We start from the raw sequence: 21,136 nt of genomic DNA, 5'->3' as shown, positions 1-21,136 counted from the left end.
GGCTGCCTCCCTCGTCTCATGCTGATTTCCCACAAAAGAACCCTAACCCTGTCCCTTTGGGAAGGTGTTTTATGGACACTTTCTTTTCCATTCCTTACCAAAGGATAAAGTTTCTGCTCTGCTTTACTGAATCTGGTCTCATTCAATTGGCTCAAGGAACTCCAGACATGAGAGACAGTTAAGGGGTCCAACATAATAAATATCTGGTGACTCCATGTGGACTAGCCTCAGCCCTCTTCTGTCCTGTAATCCAGGGTGGTGGGGAGGAGGAGGAACAAGATGGGTCTCTCTGCTGCCCAATCACTCAGGCCTTTTTTTAAAAGGGGATACCAGGCATTGAACCCAGGACCTCATACATGGGAAGCAGGTAAGCAATCACTAATCTACATCCACTCCCCAATGAAAGTTGTTTTTGTTTTTTTCATTTGTTGGGGGGGGGGGTTGTTTTGTTTTTAGGAGGTACTGGGGATCTAACCTGGGACCTCGTACACGGGAAGCAGGTGCTCAACCTCCTGAGCTACATCCACTCCCCAGGCCTCCTTTTTGCCTCCTGATTTTGCAAATGACATCAAGGGCCACAAGAGTTCGTCCCCTTTTGTGAACACTGATAAGCTGAAGGCTGTCTGGTATGCTGTTGCTTTAGCAACAGAACAAGTAAAAGAGCTCTAAAGGAGGACAACTGGGGACAACTGGTTGAAGGCGAACTGGTCATGGTGCCTGCGCAACAGGACTCCTGGTCTTGGACAGAACCAGAGCACAGGTAATCAACGGCCATGGAAAAGTTTTTATACCACTGGGGGTTGGCCTGGCATCCTATCTTCCTTCCTGTCTTGTCACCTCTCTATCTGGACATGCTGGTCCATCTCTTTACCCAAGCATTGACTCAATCCTTGCCAATCCACCTGTATCGGGGATCTCTGGGGAACATCCTAGATCCCACATTGATGCTCTCAAAATTCTCTGGTCAGCACCAGAAGGAGCCATCCCACCACCAGAGGAGACCATGAGTATTACCTGGGAACCTCACATCACTTACACTCTGTATCACTAGGGATTGGCCCAGAAAGCCTTCCCTGCCCTGCCCAGGTGGAATCTCGCAGAAAGGTCCTGCCTCCTCTCACCACCAAAGCTCTTAAAGGAGCTTCATAAATCAAGAACTTTGGTGAGTAAATAGGATAAACCCTGAACCATTTCCTCTTCCCTCTTAAGGGATATTTTGCAAGAAAACGGAAGTTCACTCCCAGGAGGGCTAGACAGGACCTTAGAAGACCAGGAAACCCTTTCAAGGAGTCTTCCCTGAGACAATCCTGAGATTCACACCTTTGATAAAGTAGATGGAGGCATTGGGGATTCTTTTCGTCATCACTTCCTCCCTGTGTAGTAATCTCTGATCCACTGGGAGTTGATTACCTTATACACCCACTTGCAAAATGGTCTTGGTATCAAGATGAGCAGCTAAGGGACTTTATCTGGGCAAAATTGTGTGGAATTTGTATCCCCATGAGGCAACAAAATCTTCCCTCAAAAGCTGGCTGGGCACCAGCCCGCATACCTGATTGCCAAACAGCACCCTTCCTCCTGGAATCAGCTGAGCACTAGCACACAATCCGATTGCAAGGAGGTTCTCCTCTCCCCTGGAGCTGGCTGGGCTGGGTGCCAGTACACATTCCTGATCACCACCGACCTTCCTCTTCTCTGTAGTCGGCAGAGTGCCCGTCCGCCCACCAGATCAGCCCCAGCTGCAGTGTCACTCTCAGTGGAGTTGGCTGGGCGCAAGCCCATTGCTCTCCTCACTCCTATGGCTGTATGGACACCTGCATGCACACCAGATAGTCCTGTGGTTCTCCTCCCTGCTGTAGTCAGATGGGCACCAGTATGCAAACCTGACTGCCTGTCAGTCCCCCTCCCCCACAGGTGGCTGGGCATCGGCACACACACCTGGTAGCTTCCCTCGCCACTGGATCCAGATGGGTAGTGGGACACACACAGGATCACTCAGGGGTTCTCCTTATCCCTCAAGCTGGCTAGGCACAGCTCTGCCCATCTGATCATGCACCTCGTCCCCTCTCCCCAGAGCCACCTGGGCACTGGTCTGTTGCTCTCCTCTCCCCTTATGCCAGCTGGGGGCCAGTACACTGGCTCCCCTGCCCCTGGGAGCCGGATGGGCACAGGCACACAAACCTGATTACCCAGGGGCTCTTCTCTCCCCTGCAGTGGGATGGGTCCCAATCTGCCTGTCCGATAACCCTCCCACACTCCCCACTTCCCTTGCACCACCTAGACAACCAAGGATAGGAGTAAAATGACAGAAAGGAGGCTGTTACTTGTCCATTTTTAGGTGGAGAACCAGAAGAAGAGAGGAACCCTCTTTGATCCCATAGCAGGCTGAAATCATAGACTGTACCCGGGCACTGGTCTGTTGCTCTCCTCTCCCCTTATGCCAGCTGGGGGCCAGTACACTGGCTCCCCTGCCCCTAGGAGCCAGCTGGGCACCGGCACACAAACCTGATTACCCAAGGGCTCTTCTCTCCCCTGCAGTGAGATAGCATAATTGCTATCAGTACAGATGACAGATGTTAAAAGATTTTCCTTCAGAGAGAAAGCAGGCTTAGGGAAGACCCTAGAGGTAATCATGTTGAGAAGGAAAAATATTGTGGAAGGCTACTTCATTGAATTAGAACATAGTGATGGTAACCACATAGCCTACTTTAAATTTATGACCAGAGTTTCTATAAGAATAATTAGCAAACAGAATATTTTGGTTTGGTTAAAGGAGCAGATACGGAGTCACTAATTGTGAAGTTACTGATTTGGAGTCATGGGCTTCCTTCTTGTTGGATTCCTAAGAATTGGTAATAGAATCAGTGACTCCAATTACTTCCTGTATTTTCATACAGAAACTAGTATATGAATATGCATAGCAGCTTTATTCATAACAGTACCAAACTGGAAACTACTCAAATGCCCTTCAACAGGTGAACAGTTTACAGAGTATCAATAAAAAGAAATGGACTACTGATACATGCAACAACCTGGATAAACCTCGCTGATATTATACTAAGTGGAAAAAGCCAATCTCAAGGAATACATACTACATGATCCTATTCACGTAATTATTCATGAAATAACAAAATGATATAGATGGAGAACAGACTGGTGGTTGCCAGGAATTATAGGGCTGTGAAGGGAGCGTGTGGGAGTGACTATAAAAAAGGTAGCACAAAAGTGCCTTGCAGTGATGGTTAAGTATCTTGGCTATGGTAGTGGTGGTTATGCAAAGCCACACATGATAAAAGTGCATATACTACACATGCACACGTGTGCAGGTATAATCGTCAACATCTGAATAAGCACCGTAGATTGTAACAATGTCAATTTCTTGGTTTTGATTTTGTTCTACAAGATGTTTGATAGTTATGATAATTATATAAGATATTACCATTGGGGGAGGTTGGGTTAAGGGTGTACAGATTCTTGTGTATTTCTTTACAACTTCCTGCAAATTCTTTATTATTTCAAAATAAAAATTTATTTTTAAAAAGGACATAATATTCTAGGTAGCTGAAATTGCTTCATAAAGTGAGAAATATTAAGTGTTTTACCTATACCAAACGAAAACTTTAAAGGTAAAATACCTAGTATAAAATTAAGGCTTTATTAATTTCCCTTGTAAGATACTTTCAGACTTTTCCTTATAAAAGTGTTTCAATTTGTAACATTAATGAGTAACACCGTTGTAATATAAAGAGGATAAGGGAAAACACTATACCAGAATATATTTTAAAAACAGAAGATGCACACCATAATTCTCAGATTACTAATGCACAATTAAATTCTTCATTCATTTAGGAATAATTTGACTCTAAAACTAAAGCATGCATCTTTGGGATATGAACGTTTTCTTGCTGTCACTGGTATGTTTTCTCAATAGAGGTCCACACAGTATCTAATAAAATATTCAACTTCCATCCTAAAAAAGTTCTGCTACTTTCTCAAATAAAATGGCAAATAATCTCTGGAATATCTAAGCTGTGCATCATAAAAGAAAGCAGGCCCAAAACAAAAACAAAACAAAAAAATACAAGCTGAACAAAGAAAAAACAAAATAACCTTAAGACAGAAATTTTAATATAGCACTTATTATCTAAACTATCTGCTTAAACATTCATTTTTATTATTATTGTTTAGTATTATGCACGCTGCTCTCCCAACTGGATTACAAATTCCCCAGAACAGGGGTTCTTACCTTTTTTGTTCCATGCCCTGTTAGCCAGACAGATGAAAGCCACAGACCGGTAAGTCCACTATATACTTTGTATTTTATTTAATATGTCCCACCCACACCAACAGGTCCCCAAGAGAATTTTTTTTAATTTAAATTCAAGCTCACGGACCCCTTGTTAAGAACCGCTGCCCTACAAATTGTTACTTCTTTTGAAAACCCCTTTGCTCATATACATATATAAATGTAAAACTGACTAAACTGAATTTAGGTAGGGATGTAGATCAAGAGGAAAATGAGATTAGAACACAAAGCTTTGGCGGAAATGGTCTAAAGTAACTATCTAACTGTAACCTCTTCTTGAAAAATATAGAAGTAGCTCTAAATTACAAACAAAGATATTTTAATTAGGGGAAAGTAACTTAAAGGAACTTGTGAAGCAATATAGTTTTATGACATTATTTGTGGATATGTAGGTGCCAAATAGTTTTGTGATAAAGGCTAAGAGCAGACCATGGGAATATAACACAAAGGTTTTCCAAGAACTGAATATAGGGGAGGTGGATGTAGCTCAGGTGATTGGGGCTCCCATCTACCATATGGGAGGCCCTGGGTTTGTTCGATTCCTGGGGCCTCCTGGTGAAGGCAAGCTGGCCACGCTGGCAAGGAGAGCTTGATGGCAGACTGAGTGCAAACGACAAGGGTGGGAGAAAATAAATAAATAAAATAAAATAAAATAAATCTTTAGGAAAAAAAAGAACTGAAAATATTTTAAAAACACACTGCATTGTAAGGTACACTAATACACTGTAACACCCACAATGCTAAAAATGTTACAGCAATAAACAAGATATAATCCCTTTAATTATATTTCAAGAATTCAAAAAAAAATTTTTAAAAAACAAAACACTTAAAAACTGCTGAAGAACATACCTTTTTGGGAAGAGGTTCTTCACTGGTCATCTTGAATCCTAAAAAAAAACGAACAAAAATGGGCAGTGAGAGGATAAAGAAAAAAGGCTCAATTGATTTTCTTCCATTAAGACAAGAACAAAAACTACTAGCTCTTTCAAAACAATTTATTAATGAAGTAAGTTAAAATCAAATCATTGGATTATTTTTAAAAATTTGAATTAGGCTTTTATTTTAGAGTTTTAGATTTACAGAAAAGTTACAAAGATAGTAGAGAGTTCCTGTATACCCTGCACCCAATTTCTCCTTTAACATCGTATATCACTATGGTCATTAGGTGACTTTTAAAATTCTTTTCTGAAAAAGTTGATTCCTTTTGATGTTGCCATCTTTTAACAGATTAACTTACTGTTAGTTTTGGAAATAAAAGGTCAATAGAAATTAAAATGTTAATGCATTCTTACAAACCCCCTCATGAAAGACAAATCTTGCACAAGTGATAGCTTTGTGTTGAAACCAGATATTGACTGCAGACAGTATCACAGGCATCTTGCTAAAAGGATACAGAAAGGTAGCATTGATTGGGGAACCTTTCCCTTTATAGCATTATGTTGTTATAATCAGGTAGAATCAATTTGCTACTGTCCAATGGCAATAGATATATTATTACACTTCAATGAAAAAACACCCACTGTTGAATTTCACACCAAAGACTAATTCGTGTATCAAAATTAAGACCCTATAACTTCTTTACATAGAAATGTATTAAAATACCACTTAACCCTGTTGCAAAAAATAAGTTAATGAACTCAAGATGAGGGCCACTTTGTATGTGAAGTCTTATAATGAATGCCAAAAGTGCCTATTATATATTAAGCTGCAAATTCACACTCAGTAAAGGCTAAAAAAGAAACCTTGTTACAAACATGCCCCAAGCAATAATGTACTTGATATACAAAACTGAAAAAAAAAAGTACAATTATACAATAGGAAGGGACAGCTAACGTGACAAACATGAAATCTTTCATTAAAATTTTATGATCAGTAAAATACTTGAAGCAGAGTTTTATGTACCAGTACTGTTTGCTCCAAAATGTACTCATCAAATGCAATGAATGTGTCACACTGATGAAAGAGGTTGTTGATGTTGGAGGAATGGGGGGTGCAGTGTGGGAGTATATGGGAACCTCATATTTTTTAATGTAACATTTTGTGTGATCTATGTATCACTAAAAAAGATAAAAGCAACAAAAAAAATGTACCTAAGTTATGTTTTGGAATAATAATTCATACAAATTAAGAAATTAGTTCTTATACTGAAAATATATATCTCTGCTACTTGCCAATATTTGAATTTAACACATAGACAAGCAAAACTAAATAATGTGAAGTTATTTCTAGATGTCATTATTTCTAATAGCATATTTGTGAATGTTCTCTTATATTCTTAACTATTCCTCTACAGTTTATCTCTACATATTACATATTTTAAACCACCAAAAACTTGATTATAGTAAAAAACTGAGTTTTTAAAAGTTATTTGACTCCTTAGTGAATAGTATTTGAGCTTGCTCAAAAAGAGATATCTTCCATATCTTTGCTTATATTACATCCAAATCCAACTCTACCTTAGAATAAGTCACAGTTTAATCATACTACCATTACCGATTAGGTAACTATATTGAAGAATTCACAAGGTTGTAGGAAAAAAATCATATATTGATCATATAAACTACTGGCTTAATTCTTCCCACTAGTATCATTATCATTGGATGTAGGTAGCAAACAAAACCTAGTGTATATCAGTTGTTTCTTAAGCTGATCAAGTTGAAATACTCTTAGGAACAGATACCTATGAGACTAAGACCACAGCTGTACAATTTAAGTCTGTATATATTTTTTCTTTGAAACGGACCTGTGTATCTGAACACCTTTTGCTGTCCAATCTGTAATTTCGGCTGCAGTTATATAACGCTGCTTAGTAATTATCTGAATCTCGTGCCAATGATTCCAATCATTTAGGAAACACTTCAGCATCTTTATCTTCCCCGAGTTCAAAATCCTGCAGCATGATTTTAATATGTAATCTCTCCATTAGACTTCAAACTATGAATACAGAAACCAAGTCCAGCATTTCCTTGGAATTTCCCATTTGTCCAGAGCTAAATATTGTAGGAAAACACTGATAATTTTTAAATTGAAAACAAAACTATAAACAATTTTAGCCAAACGAACTGTACATATGTAGCCTGTATATAAATATATGTGTGTATATATGTATATGTCACTATTATGATTAAATCCTTCTAAAGTCTTCCTATTTCACTGAAAATAGGACACATCCCTCCCTTGCTTCCTTGTTATCTGGCTTTATTTTTCTGCTCTTACCATGCCCTGGCATTTTATAAACTTACCTGTTTGCTTATTGTCTGATCCCCCCTCACTACACCCCCTAATTACAATCAAGCGCCATGAGGAATGTTTTGTTCAAAGCCAATAATCTCTGTATAGTATATAAAAGGTACTTAAATATGTTCAATGAAAGTATAAGCAAATGCATGTGTAGCAGTTACTAGTGAAATCATAAAGGTGAGTTAGATAACATTCTAGACTCAAATAGGGCTACCATACTATAACATAATATTTTAAGAATAAACATGGAACTTAATATAGCAGATACTACAGTAGAAAAAGATTTATGAGTTTGAAAACATAGCTCAATTTATCACCAACTAAGTATTGTACCTCTTATCTAGTTACTGGCACACTACTCAGCATGTGAAATTTTAAATGCAAAACTTCAGTATTACGAGTATCGGTCAATATATAGATTAAATTTCAGTTTATAAACTTTAGTATATGCTTCTGCAATCTGATACTTTCCCATAGGTTTACTTGCTTATTCTTTTCTTAACACAGATAAGTATCAGATTCTTATTCTGTTAAAATAAAAGCAATTTCCTTAGCAACAAACAAAATGCTAAGTTGTTTTTAAAGGGCTTACAGTGACTAGCACAAATTAGGCATTTAACTATTAGTTTCCCCCTCCCCATTTATTTATTTTTTTCATGATATTTTTAAATTTTTTAATTTTTGTCTTTATTTTTTTAATGTTACATTCAAAAAAATATGAGGTCCCCATATACCTCCCACCCCCCTCACCCCACTCCTCCCATAACAACCTCCTCCATCATCATGAGACATTCATTACGCTTGGTGAATACATCTCTGAGCACTGCTGCATCACATGGTCAATGGTCCACATTATAGTCCCCCCAGTCCACCCAGTGGGCCATGGGAGGACATACAATGTCCGGTAACTGTCCCTGCAGTACCACCCAGGACAGCTCCAAGTCCTGAAAATGCCCCCACATCACATCTCTTCTTCCCACTCCCTACCCTCAGCAGCTACCATGGCCACTTTCTCCAAATCAATGCTACATTTTCTTTGATTACTAATCACAATAGTTCATGAATAGAATATCAGTAAATCCACTCTAATTCCTATTCTATTCTTCCATCCTGTGGACCCTGGAATGGTTGTGTCCACTCCACATCTATATCAAGGGGGGGGCTTAGATTCCACATGGATGCTAGATGCAATTCTCCTGCTTTCAGTTGTAGGCACACTTGGCTCTCTGGTGTGGTGGTTGACTTTCTTCACCTCCATGTTAGCTGAATGGGGTAAGTCCAAAAAACCAGAGTGTAGGAGTTGCTAGTCTGTTGAGGCTCAGGGCCTGGCTATCACATGGACAGTTCAGAGTTTCAGGTCCCCTGGGTATACACTAAACCCAAGCACCAACCAGAGGTCCAGTAAAAGTAACAGGAGAGGCTTGTGAATAAAGAAAAGCAAAGACACACTGTCCCTTTCAATCACTGCTTACTGAAGAACCTGAAGGGAGAATTCACAGGATGAAGGTTAACAATTCTTCAAAGACAAAACATCCTTTTTTCCTTTGTTTCTAATCCCTACTGCCGAATTCTTGGTAATCTCCAATCTTCAAAATTCTAAAAAGCAGAGTTAGTTGAATTTTAACCATGGTTATGTTCTCTTTCCTTTAAAAAGTTTGATGTTCGGTAAATTTTAATTTCTGTTGCTAAGAAGATATCCACATTTTCTTCCCAGGAATAAATTTCTAACTATGTCACATAAGCCAGTGATAAATTCAGGGTTTGTATAAATGTTTGTGCTTCATAAGTCAACTCTCACACTCACAAGACATTCCACCAGGGATAGCCATCTTAGGAAATTCAGGGCATTAGTATTCAGAAAGATAACCCTTTCTTATCTTTAGTTGATGCAAAGGGCAATCTTTTCTTGTCTGTGCAAAAAGTTTAGGCAAATTAATACAAGTGTAAAATTTAAAATCACTCACAACTATTTAGTTTGATTAGAACCCAGTTCTCAATGTTTAACTTTCACATTAATTAATGTGCTGAGATTTATTTCCCAAGGCAATTTTTTTTTAGCAAAAAAAATTGTGTTTTTTAGTACAATAACAATCTCAAGTAATTCTAGATTCATACAGTATACATACAGTGGATATTTCAGGTGCCCTGGCTTCACTTTAGAACATTCTATTCTATCAGGTAAAATGGAAAAACTGAAACTAAATAAAATTGTCTAAAACAGGGGTTAACTTTTTCAGTTCCACGGACCCTTAAGTCCACACTGTACTGTGTATTATTTAATAAATATTATCACACTGTACCAACAGTCCCCACAAGAATGTTTTTTTCTATTTAAATTCAAGCTCGCGGAGTCCTTATTAAGAACCCCTGGTCTAAAAAGTAGTTAGGAGTTGAATCCTGAAACTTGAAGGAAAAAACCAAGACTATATACTCAGTGCCATGAGCCAGAATTATCAAATAATCACAATTTTTCAAAGGCAATGTTAACACCCATTTCCTAGAAGATGAAAATGACTGCTAGCCATTAGATGATTAGCTCAGTTTAAGCTATTAATTAACAAATGAGGGGTAAGAACCCCAAATTTAGTGTCTCTCAGAAGTTGGTTAACTAAGGAAGACAATGTCCCTACTCTTCCCATCCCCAAAGACAATTATGTTTAGCTAGCTGAAGTAGAGAAGGCAGAAGTCAAGAAAAGCAAATGAGAAAAAATTCAGAACTGGCCAATTTGGCTACTGCTGAGCAAATTACAAGTTTAAGATGAGTGGTTAAAACATGCTTTTTTTAATTAATTAAGGGTTTCAGTTACTTATGTGGATACTTAGAGATAATTTCTCTCTTATGTTCAGAATGTCAAAACCACCATCTACTCCTAATGTCTTAACACTAAAAAAACAGCTTATTATTCAGATTTGGTTGACTGGAGGCCTAGCATCCCAGCTCCCAATTTCCCTGGCTTTTAGCATTATGATCCTATATTATGCAACTTAGTTTCCTCTGAACAAGAGGCAGGCATCAGCCATGGCAGTTTCAGTTAAAAAAAAAAAAAATGTACCTGGTGAAAGCTATCACAACTGAATGTATGAAACCAACAACCTGACATTACACCAGCCATGGCACTGTAGTAGAAAGTCACAAACTGAAAGACCACCCTTTCCTGACTCTCGCAGCTATCAGCCATGTGATCTTAAGCAAGTCACTCCTCCGGGTCTCAGCTTCTCAATCTGCAAAGAGGAGCTACCAATTTTGCTTACCTCACAAAGTGCTGCAAATTTCAATGGTTTCAAAGCCATAAAATTGTAATACACAAATAAGGAGTTTTTCAAACAAAATACTACTATGAACGTAAATAACTAATTTATCGTGCATTTAGGATTAAATTGCACCAACTACATTTTCAAGAGAAGAGAACATTTACTTATGCACTGAACTCTAATCTGATGGAACAATTTAATATTATATCCAATGCAATACACTATTTTGGGAATATTAAAGAGTTTCTCTCTGATTAGCTAATTACAAGAAATAGAAAATATTCAGAGGCAGAAAAATGGGAGATAATTAGAAACGTAATAACTGCCTAAATTCCCCCACTAATAAGTGTGTGAAAATACTGATCACTTAGCTATACCCTGTAGGTAAGATCTACAATTACTCTAGAAGTACACCTACTCAAACCCTTAAAACTATATTCAACCATATCAGCACGCCACCTTGTGGACTGCAATTTCTTTCCCAACTTGCCTGATAAAAGTGCTAGAGAATGACAAGACAAAATCCAGCCACCTTGAAAAACATGTTCACGCATTTTTAAAAATAGGACTTTACTACAAAAAATGTGTCTACAACATCGAACAGTTAATGGTCAATTTTTTTTTTGAAAAAACGGGGTAGAACTTTGTGGTGAAAGACCCATGACTTTCACCTATCTTCAGAGCAAAGAAATTAATTTCAAAGCAATGGAAGATTAGATGAAATGGACAAAAACTAAGTCAAAATTTTAACATGCAAAAAGAAAATTTTTTATTTAAGCCCACGGTTAATCCGAATTTTAACATAGTTTTTGGGAGCATGAATCCCAATTGACCTTCTTCATCAAAAGAACTTGGGCTTCCCCACTGTGTTCCCTCCTAATTTCTTACAGGGACCAAAGGAGAGACTTCAAAATTTCACGAAAATCTCCAAACAGCTCATTGAACAATTGTGTTCTTACTCAGAAATCATGACAAGCGCTTAAAAATGGAAGCTACAGGGGAGTGTACCTACAACGATAACCTACTGCGTCATATGAGATTTAGATAAAAAGGGCTTATTTCTTTGTCCGGCTGAGCTCGTTCGTGCAGCTAGGTCCTCCAGGTCCAGCGGGAGGTGGGGAAAGACAGGCCCACCCGAGGGACCCGCCTCGCTCCCGGGTCCCGGTGACGCCGCACGAAGGAAAACGGCCTCGGAGTCGCGGAAGCATCCCCGCAGCCGGGCAGGGGAGCAGCTAACGGGGGGCCGAGCGGCACTTGGGTTCCGGCCGCCCCTCTCGAGACGGAAAGGCCAGGGGCGCGCGATGCCTTGCGCTGCGCTGCCACCCGCCCGCCCCGCACCCACCTTTCCAGGCCCGACCCGCGCCGGCGGCTTCCGGTCCCGTAGGCCGAGGCCCGCTCCCCGCGCGACCCGTCAGGCCCAGCTCGCCGCCGCTGACCGGGTGCAACGCCCGCCGCAGTCCTGGCTCCCCCTTTATTTGCGGGTCTCGCTGCCACAAAACGGCGCCGCGGGAGGAAATGCGGCTTGGTCTCCCGCGCACCGCGCCCCCTCAGCCGGCGCTGGAGCGCGGCCGCCGCTCTGCCAAGTTCACGTCTGCGCCACTCACCGCGAAGTCGCTGCTCGAGGCTGGGCGCCGCCCGGGGAGGAGAAGGAGCAGGAGCGGCGGCCCCGACGCAGGGCCTCGAGGCACCTTGGGGAAGCCTTCCTTCCGCAGCGAGGCCGGCATCTTCCCGCGCCCCTCAGTGCGCGCTTGCAGCTGCCGAATCTGACAGACGCAGGGGCAGGGAAGGGGGTGGGCACGGGGAAGGTCGGAGTTCAGCCGACGAGCATCACGGGAAGGGGCGTGGCCACGCGCGGCGCCGGCGGGTGGTCGCTCGCGCCTCTGCCCGCTATACCTGCGGCGTCTGCCCTGGCGGAGGGGTCCGGCCGAGGGCCGTGCTCTGATTGGCCACGTGGTGGCTGCAGCGGTCACCCAGAGATGTTTCCGCGAGCCGGCGGCCCCGGGTGATGACGAGTTGGGGACCTCTCCTCGCTGCAACTTCACTTTGTCGGTTTTACCAACTTGGAAGCTGGGGCCATATTCGTCTGTCATGTGGTGCAGCTTCTCGTCCTTTTGGTTGGTCCCGACCTGGACTAGTGTGGAGGCGAAACCAAGAGCTGTTGTTCTCTGGAGGTGGAGGTGGTGCGCCCCTCGGTAATCCAGAAAGGAGGCGAAGGCGAATCCCGGGAGGTTTTCGTGAATCCGATAAAATACATGTTGTACCTTCAATGTGTTCCTTGAAGCGAGATTTAGCGGGTCTGGCCGAGTTAATGCGAACGATGGTATTATTTGGTAAAAGTGGCACTGGTATTTCTAAAATGAGGTGATTTACGAAGATGAAAGTACACCAGAGATGTTCAAAGGAGTTGCGGTATTTTCCCAGTAAATCAGCTCAGTCTGGAGAAAATGTTTGCAACTTATAGTAGTATAGCCTGTGCGTAAATTCAAAATCGTCCAATTCTATCCAAGTGTACCTAGTCTCTAGAAATCCGAATAAGTAATATAGGCCCTGTAGTCTTTAAATGTTCAGAAAGGATGTAAGAGTGAATGAATATTCATGATTTCATCCAGATGGAATGTGGGGGAGATTTTAATTCAAGATTACCTGAAATATGGGGTGGTACTTTAGTTCAAAACATATCTAGTACTCAGACAAACACTTAACTGAAGTCGTTTTCTTTCATAAATGCACCATTTAACTCCCAACCTTTATATCTTTTATGTATAAAAGGGAACCTAATATTCTATTTGGGACTCGGTTTTTACTAGGACAGGAGTCTGCTGAGTCCAGCCAGTTGAAATAAATCAACTTTCTTCTCCAAGTTCTTGTGTCCTGGCCTTCGATACCGTGTACACCCAACTTCTCTACTACACTACACTAGCACGGGAACTCTTAAAGACTATACTGAAATCCTAAAGGGGAAATGGGCAAGGACAGACAGGAACAGACGGTTCACAGAAAAAATAGCTGTGTTTTTAAAACATAAACGGATACTCAGTGTCACTTAAAATAGAATCAGACATTGAAATTAAAATGAGTTTGACAGAAACCAAACCTTGGAATCGCACAGCAAAGCTTTGGAGAAACGTGCTTATAAATTTTTGGTGGGAATGCAAAGTGATTCAAGCTCTGGAGTACCAAAGTTACAAATGCATGTATCTTTATACCTTGCAGTTCCATTTCTACCCTAACTGCACTCTGAACATTCCACAAAAAGAAACAAAATACACATTGAAGTGCTCTTTGCCTTAGTAGATGTTTGAGAGTAAAATATGCTCAATAGGAACTGATTGGGTGACCTCCAAGTGCATACTTATTTGGGGAGAAAAAAATAAGACTGGAAGGATATCTTAGAAACTTAATAAAAATAATTTTCTGTAGAAAGTGGTGGGGAAAGATGGAGGGGGTAGAGTTAGGAGGACGACTTCTCTGACTTTGAGCTTTTAAAGTTTTACATAGCCAATAAGTAAATAAAAAAAGGAAACAAAGCAAACCCCAAAGTTGAAAGAAAATTCAAACAAATGAACCTAACACTGCTTCAAATTGATGACATCTGTGTCACAGGGAGAAAAGACTTATTCCCCAGGGCTTTTAAGCACGGTACTCTCACAGTATACCTTTGGTTGGCTATACGCTAACACACACACACACACACAAAACTGGAAAGGAATCTTTAGCTGCACTCAGTGGTTTATAACTAATGGTAACATTGTTACTGTGGTTTTAAAACTGTACATCATAGGATAACACAAATCTATTTTTTTATATATATATATTTTTAAGATTATTTATTTCTCTCCCCTTCCGCCCCACCCCCCTGCCCCAGTTGTCTGTTCTCTGTGTCTATTTGCTGCGTCTTCTTCGTCTGTTTCTGTTGTTGCCAGCGGCACAGGAATCTGTGTTTGTTTTTGCTGCATTATCTTGTGTCAGCTCTCTGTGTGTGTGGCGCCATTCTTAGGCAGGCTGTACTTACTTTCACGCTGGGTGGCTCTCCTTACGGGGTGCACTCCTTGCGCGTGGGGCTCCCCTACGTGGGGGACACCGCTGCGTGGCTCGGCAGTCCTTGGGTGCATCAGTGCTGCGCGTGGGCCAGCTCCACACGGGTCAAGGAGGTCTGGGGTTTGAACCTCGGACCTCCCATGTGGTAGATGGACGCCCTAACCGCTGGGCCAAATCTGCTTCCCACAAATAAATCTTTTTAAAGTTATTACTTTAAAGACTCTCAGTGAAAGAGAAAATAAAATCAGAAAACCCCTGTATATTAAGTTTAAATTGGAAATATCAACTTGAACATAGGATTTTAAATGTGTTTCCTAGTTCTGTGCACTTCAAGGGCCTAGAAGTAGTAAGGCGACTAACTGTCCCAATTTGCTCAGGATGCTGGATTTTTACTCCTGAAACTGGAAAAGTCCCAGGCAAACCAGGATAGTTTATCACTTTTCAGTAACAATGAGCACACCTAACACCTAGATTTTGGTTTCTAATTATATTTCCTACTAAAAGATCCAGAGTTCCTTGGAGAATTAATTGACTGATTCTAGTTTGGGAGCAAGGAAAGTCCAAGATGAGTCACGCATTTTGTTGTGCCAGAATGCTAAGGAATTCCCTAGGCTGATGAGAGAATGTTGATAAGATATAGAACAGTCAAAACCAATATACAGGGAGCAGATGTAGCTCAGTGGTTGAGTGCCTGCCTCCCATGTATGAGGTCCCAGGTTCAATCTCAGGTACCTCCTAAAAAACAAAAACAAACAAACAAAAAAACAAAAACAAAAAAGAAACACTTTTAGATAAAAGATTACTGAGAAATAGAAATTTCACATGGTTCCACAATCTGGTGATAACCTGTTGAACTAAGTGATCAAATCTGATATCAGTAATAGGGGAACAACCTGATGATAAATACTTCCAACTTACAGAAAATAAAGCAAAGAGGAACTGGTCTAGTGAAAACCTAACATAATTCTAAAAAATTTGATTATTCAAAAAAAACCTTTGTGAAACTATGAGCAAAAATTTTGTTGACGCCCACGTTAGAATTAGCGCAGTCCTCAGTAACAGTGTCCAACAAGCTTTGGGCTACCTTTCCAAACAAGATATCAGTGTATGGCAAAAGTCACTTATAAATTACTGTTTTAAATAGCATATGTGATTGGGAAACAGATGTGGCTCAAGTCATAGGACTTCCACCTACCATTTGGGAGGACCTGGGTTTGATCCCTGGGGCCTTCTGGTGAAAAAGAAGAGAAAGTGTTCTTGCATGGTGAGCCAGTGCCTGTGCAGTGAGCCAGTGCCTGCGTGGTGACTGAGTGCCTGAGCAGTGAGAGTGCCCATGCAGTGAGCCGGTTCCCATGCAAGTGAGTCATGCAGTGAGGTGATGACACAATAAAAGAGAGTCGAAGGGAAGAGTCAAGGTGAAGTGCAGCAGAAACCGGGAACTGAGGTGGTGCAGCTGACAGGGAACCTTTCTACACATCAAAGGTCCCCAGAATCAAATCCCAGTGAATCCTAGAGGAGAAAAAGAGACAACAAAAAGAAATAGATACAGAAGATTACACAGCAAATGGACATGGACAGCAAGAAAGCAGGGCAAAGGTGGGGGAAAAATGGGGGGAAAAATAAATCTTAAAGAAAATTGCATATGCGATTGAGTCAGGTTGACGTTGATATGGGCTATGGGTAGGAGGCTCTTTGTCTCTTCAGAGATAACCTAAACTGTCTGTCCTGACTTGTGGGTGTGGAACAGTAAGAGGCCACAGTCCTGCCCTTTGTGACCTTGGCAAGGACTCCAGTCCCAGGAAACAGTTTAACAATGCAAAGTCTATAAACTTTAAATATTCAGGGAAAATGCAAACCAAATGTGCTAAAAGCTTATCTAGAATGTATGAAGTCCATGCTAAAAGCTTACCTAGGATGTGGAAGATATATGCTAATTCAAGCCTATTGAGAACTGAAACAAAAGGACCATTTGGCCTTTCCTCTCTGTATAAAAGGGACTCAAAAATCTTGTTCGGGGCTCAGGATTGAAACAGAAAGAGTCCGGCCAGCCGTCAATGAACCATTTTTCCTTCTCAAAATCATTCCCGAGTCCTGGCCTTTCTATATGCAAATAATTGAAGCTCTCTCAAATTCTACAACAATGTCAAATAAATTGGCTGCTTATTTCCCCATAAACCAGCTATTTAGCCTATAACATATACTCCTACTTTTTTTCCTTAAAGATTTATTTTTTTTATTTATTTATTTTTATTCACTCCCCCTTCCCCAGATGGTTCTCTCATCTGTTTGCTCATTGTTTGCCTTCTCCAGGAGGCACCAGGAATCGAACCCGGCACCTCCCACATGGAAGGCAAGTGCCTGATGGCCTAAGCCACATCTGCTCTGCATGGGCTGCAGCTTCTGCTGGCTTCTGGTGTCTGCTTATTACAATGGGAGGCGGCATCTGCTCATCTTCTTTAGGAGGCACTGGAACCCAAACCTGGGGCCTCCCACGTGGTAGGCAGGTGCCCAACTGGTTGAACCACATCTACTTCCTCCTACTACTTTGATTTAGGAATCACTTAATAAAATATCTGAAGAGGGAAACCAGAGGTAAAAAGAAAAAGACATTTTTAGCGAGTCTGGCCTTTGTCTTATGTCATCCGAAAAGTTCAGGGAGCCTGGAGATGTTCAGAAATAGTGTGACAATGACCCTGCACACATGCTGTTTCCCTTTGCTCACTCTATCCTTTCTGTCTGGAATGTTCTTTCCACTCTTCTTTACCATGTTAACTCCAATTCCTCTTTAGCAATTAGCTTTGGAGACATCATTATTTATTTTGTGTCAAGCACAGATACTTGTGGTTTTACAGATAAGGGAAGGAAACCAAACTTTCTTGACTACTATTCTCCTTCTAAACTAGGGGTTTTCTACTGATTTTGTTATGGAATTTTGCTGTGAGCAGCAATGCCCCATTCATTTCCTTTTTTACTTTCAAACTGTCCCCCACCTACTTGCCAACCCACTGTGCGTGATCCTTCAGATTTAACTAACATCTAGATATTTTAACCATAATGAAAGCTAATGATGTTCAGTGTTCATTTTCTTTGCAAACCACAAAGAACTCCACTAGCACTGGCATGTTAAAATATTTTTAAATATAGTTTACTTAGATTTCTATCATAATTTTCACATATAATTTTAAACATCCCATTTCATTGTACTCACCTCCTTGAACATAATGCTGAACAATTTTCCAGACTGTGTTTTGTTTTAAATTAATGTATTCATCATATACCCAAGAAGCATTTACTAGATACCTGCGACATTGTATTAAGTACAGGGTCTACAGAGGAGATTTTAATCTCCCAAATTATGCCTATGTAGGGGCTTTAAACATCTGGAGCTCCTGGTAGAGTCAGAGAACGTCCACTAGTCAGCAGAGGTAACAGGTATGGATAGCTCAGGGTCATTTATTCTTGGAAACAGGCTTATCCAGAGAAGAAAATTTAGCTATCTGATCCCTGTAATTTTCCCCCTTGCCACCCATTCAATGAAAATAACCGCATTTTTCTTAAAAGGATTCAGCATTGTCACATCCTTCCAGCCTCCCCTGTGGCAGGCCCTGCAGGGAGCCAACCGAACAGCCAGCCATGCTCCTCTTCTTTGCTGATAGTCCCTTGATTTTGTTTGAGTCATAATATCTTCAGCCAGGGGATGAATTATGGCTGAAAGAAGCCAACGTTTCTTAACAGAAGCGCTACTGGTATTTTGGGTTAAGACAATTTTTGTGTGTTTGTGTAAAAGTGTTGTGTGCATTTTAGAATATCCAGCATTCCCAGGTCACCCCACCAAATGCCAGTAGCTCATCTCTAGTCATGGGACAAGTGAGATGCTCACCCTCCATTTTCCAATAATCCCTGGGTGGGAACTCCTGGTGAGAAACCCTGGTCTAAGTCAGTCGTGAATAGTGTGGTCTTCTTTACCAAATAGCGATGCTCAGTCATCCTGCAGGCATAGTTCCTACAGGACCAGGGAATATTCCCATGGGACTGCTGAGAAAACTTTTTCACTCTCCTGAGAAAGAAGCATATAAGGAGTAACTCCTTGTTTTTCTCTTAACTGGCTTTGAGGGGCCAGGAGAGACTGCGATGTTTGCACTGATGAAAACCATCCTTCGACTATGAGGAAACACACTGGAAAACAAAAACTAACCTCCTGAGAAAGGCAGAGGATGGGAAGTTCCAGGTCCCAGATGATGTCACTAAGCTTCCGCACTAACCCAGGAACTGCAAGTTGTTGGGCTTTTTCATCAAGTAAAATATATGTCCTTGAACCACTGTCCATCAGGATTTCTGTTACTCATAACTTACATGTTTAGAGAGTTTAGCATGGAATTCATAGTTATGAATTCCAAAAATAGATATTGGATTAAGTTTGTAATCTGGTCTGTACCTGGGCATGATTAAGTTATAATTGGGGCTTTAATTGGGCCACATCATTAGGGTGTTGAGTCCCCACCCCTTGATGGGTGGGGACTTATAGTTAAAAGGCACGGCAAAGGACAGAGTTTTTGATGTTGGAGTTTTAATGTTGGAATTTGATGCTGAAGCTTTAAGCTGAAGCTGCGGGAAGTAAGCTCACAGAGAAACAGTAGCCAGCCCCAGGAAGAGAGGAACCCTGAGTCCAAGAAGAAGCAAGCCCTGGGAAGAAAGGAACCTTGAACCCAGAGAGAAGCAAGACCCTGGAAGGGAGGAACCCAAGAAACCTGAACCCTCACAGCTGTCGGCAGCCATCTTGTTCCAACACTTGATGATAGACTTTGGTGAGGGAAGTAACTTATGCTTTGTTGCTGGATATCTGTAAGCTCCTATCCCAAATAAATACCCTTTATTAAAGAAAACAATTTCTGGTATTTTGCATCAGCACCCCTTTGGTTGACTAATATAGAACTTGGTACTGAGGAGTGGGGAAGTGCTTTTCCAATTACTGAAATTCTGGAACAGTTTTATAAATGGTCAAGGGGTATTTTTTGGAGGAATTGTAAGATGTTTGTAAGAAAAGACCTACAGTGCTTCGAAGAGACTGTTAATAGCAATATGGATGCTAAAGAGACTTTTTATGACATCTTAGAAATAAATGATGAAACTATTATTGGAAACTGGAGGAAAGGTGATCCATGTTTTAAAGTTGCAGAGAACTTAGCAAGATTAATTCCTGGTGTTTTATGGAAGGCAGAATTTGAATATGGTGAGCCTGGGAATTTAGCTGAAGAAATTTCCAAAGTAAATCTGGCGAATGCGGCTTGACTTCTGCTTGCTTGCAGCTTATAGCAAAATGCTAGATGCGAGAGATATGCTGAGGACTGAACTGTCAGTCACAAAGAAAATAGAAACCAATTCTGGAAATTCCAAGCTTCTGGAAATCAAGCTCCCAGGAGAAAGTGCCCCATTGGAGGACGTCACTAAACTTGGAACTGGTAAATCAAGATTGAAGGTGCAGTTATATCAAAGACTTGTGGAAAGTCTTACTGTGTGATGGCTTGGACCCCTGCTTCCTGTATGCTAAACCAACAGACTTTTTGAGAGAGCTGTATGAGCCAAACCAATGTCAGTATGGAATAAAAAGTACATGGAAAGGAGAGATTGAAGGAGAAACAGCTTTAAGAGGAAAACCATAGAATATGAGACCTGGAGTTAAGACTTCATCTTGGACCAAGAGAGGAACCCCTCCCATGTGTAGAGAGAGGGTGAGTTTGAAGTTGAAGCAGTTGAAGAGGGCAGATGTTCCTGTCTGATGTTCTGGGAGGGTTTTGCTGTCCCAGGGTACAGAGAGTATGGAGCACATTCCCCAAGTATTAAGGCAGTTAAGGTCAGCACCCTACAGGTCTGAGAGGGATGGACCTGTCCCCCAAAGTTTAGGGAAGGCCAGGTGGTCAGCTCATTGCTCTGAGAGGGTTGAACCTGTATGCCAAAGGTTAGGGGGAATGTAGTCTTCACTTCACTGACTAAGGGGGGTTGAGACTCTAACCCAAAGATTGGGTGATGTGTGGTAATCACCCCAACACTCTTGGAGGGAGAGGCCTGGAGTTTGGTTGACACCCAGCTACTTGATGAGGGTAGAACCAAGAAAATGGCCATTGGGCAAGACTGTGGAAAGGGTGGTTTCCCATATGGTCCCAAGGAGAAGAAAGCATCATCTTAAGAATGATTCTCAAACTGAAATAGAATGAAGGATGCCCTGCAGGTTTACTGAACTGTAAAGAACCCCTGATTCATGTCTCCATCCCAATTTCTCCTTATTATAATGAAAATAGTTAT

At 41.1% G+C, this 21,136-nt stretch overlaps 1 protein-coding gene across 1 annotated transcript; it reads right to left on the bottom strand.

The window, feature by feature from the left end:
* Positions 1 to 409: 409 nt before the first annotated feature.
* LOC131275280 (uncharacterized) lies at positions 410 to 19,163 on the bottom strand. The gene is made up of 4 exons (XM_071211070.1): positions 19,032 to 19,163; positions 12,403 to 13,149; positions 5,156 to 5,193; positions 410 to 4,906 (listed from the first exon to the last, which is right to left on the bottom strand). Exons 1-3 carry the CDS (start codon positions 19,161 to 19,163, stop codon positions 5,182 to 5,184), a joined length of 891 nt encoding a protein of 296 aa, XP_071067171.1. The 3' UTR covers positions 410 to 4,906; positions 5,156 to 5,181.
* Positions 19,164 to 21,136: the final 1,973 nt, after the last annotated feature.

The sequence above is a fragment of the Dasypus novemcinctus genome, chromosome 22 (genome assembly GCF_030445035.2).
Source record: "Dasypus novemcinctus isolate mDasNov1 chromosome 22, mDasNov1.1.hap2, whole genome shotgun sequence".
NCBI classification, from domain to species: Eukaryota; Metazoa; Chordata; class Mammalia; order Cingulata; family Dasypodidae; genus Dasypus; species Dasypus novemcinctus.
Note: the sequence above shows the minus strand (reverse complement) of the source record. Positions and strands in the feature narration are given on the sequence as shown.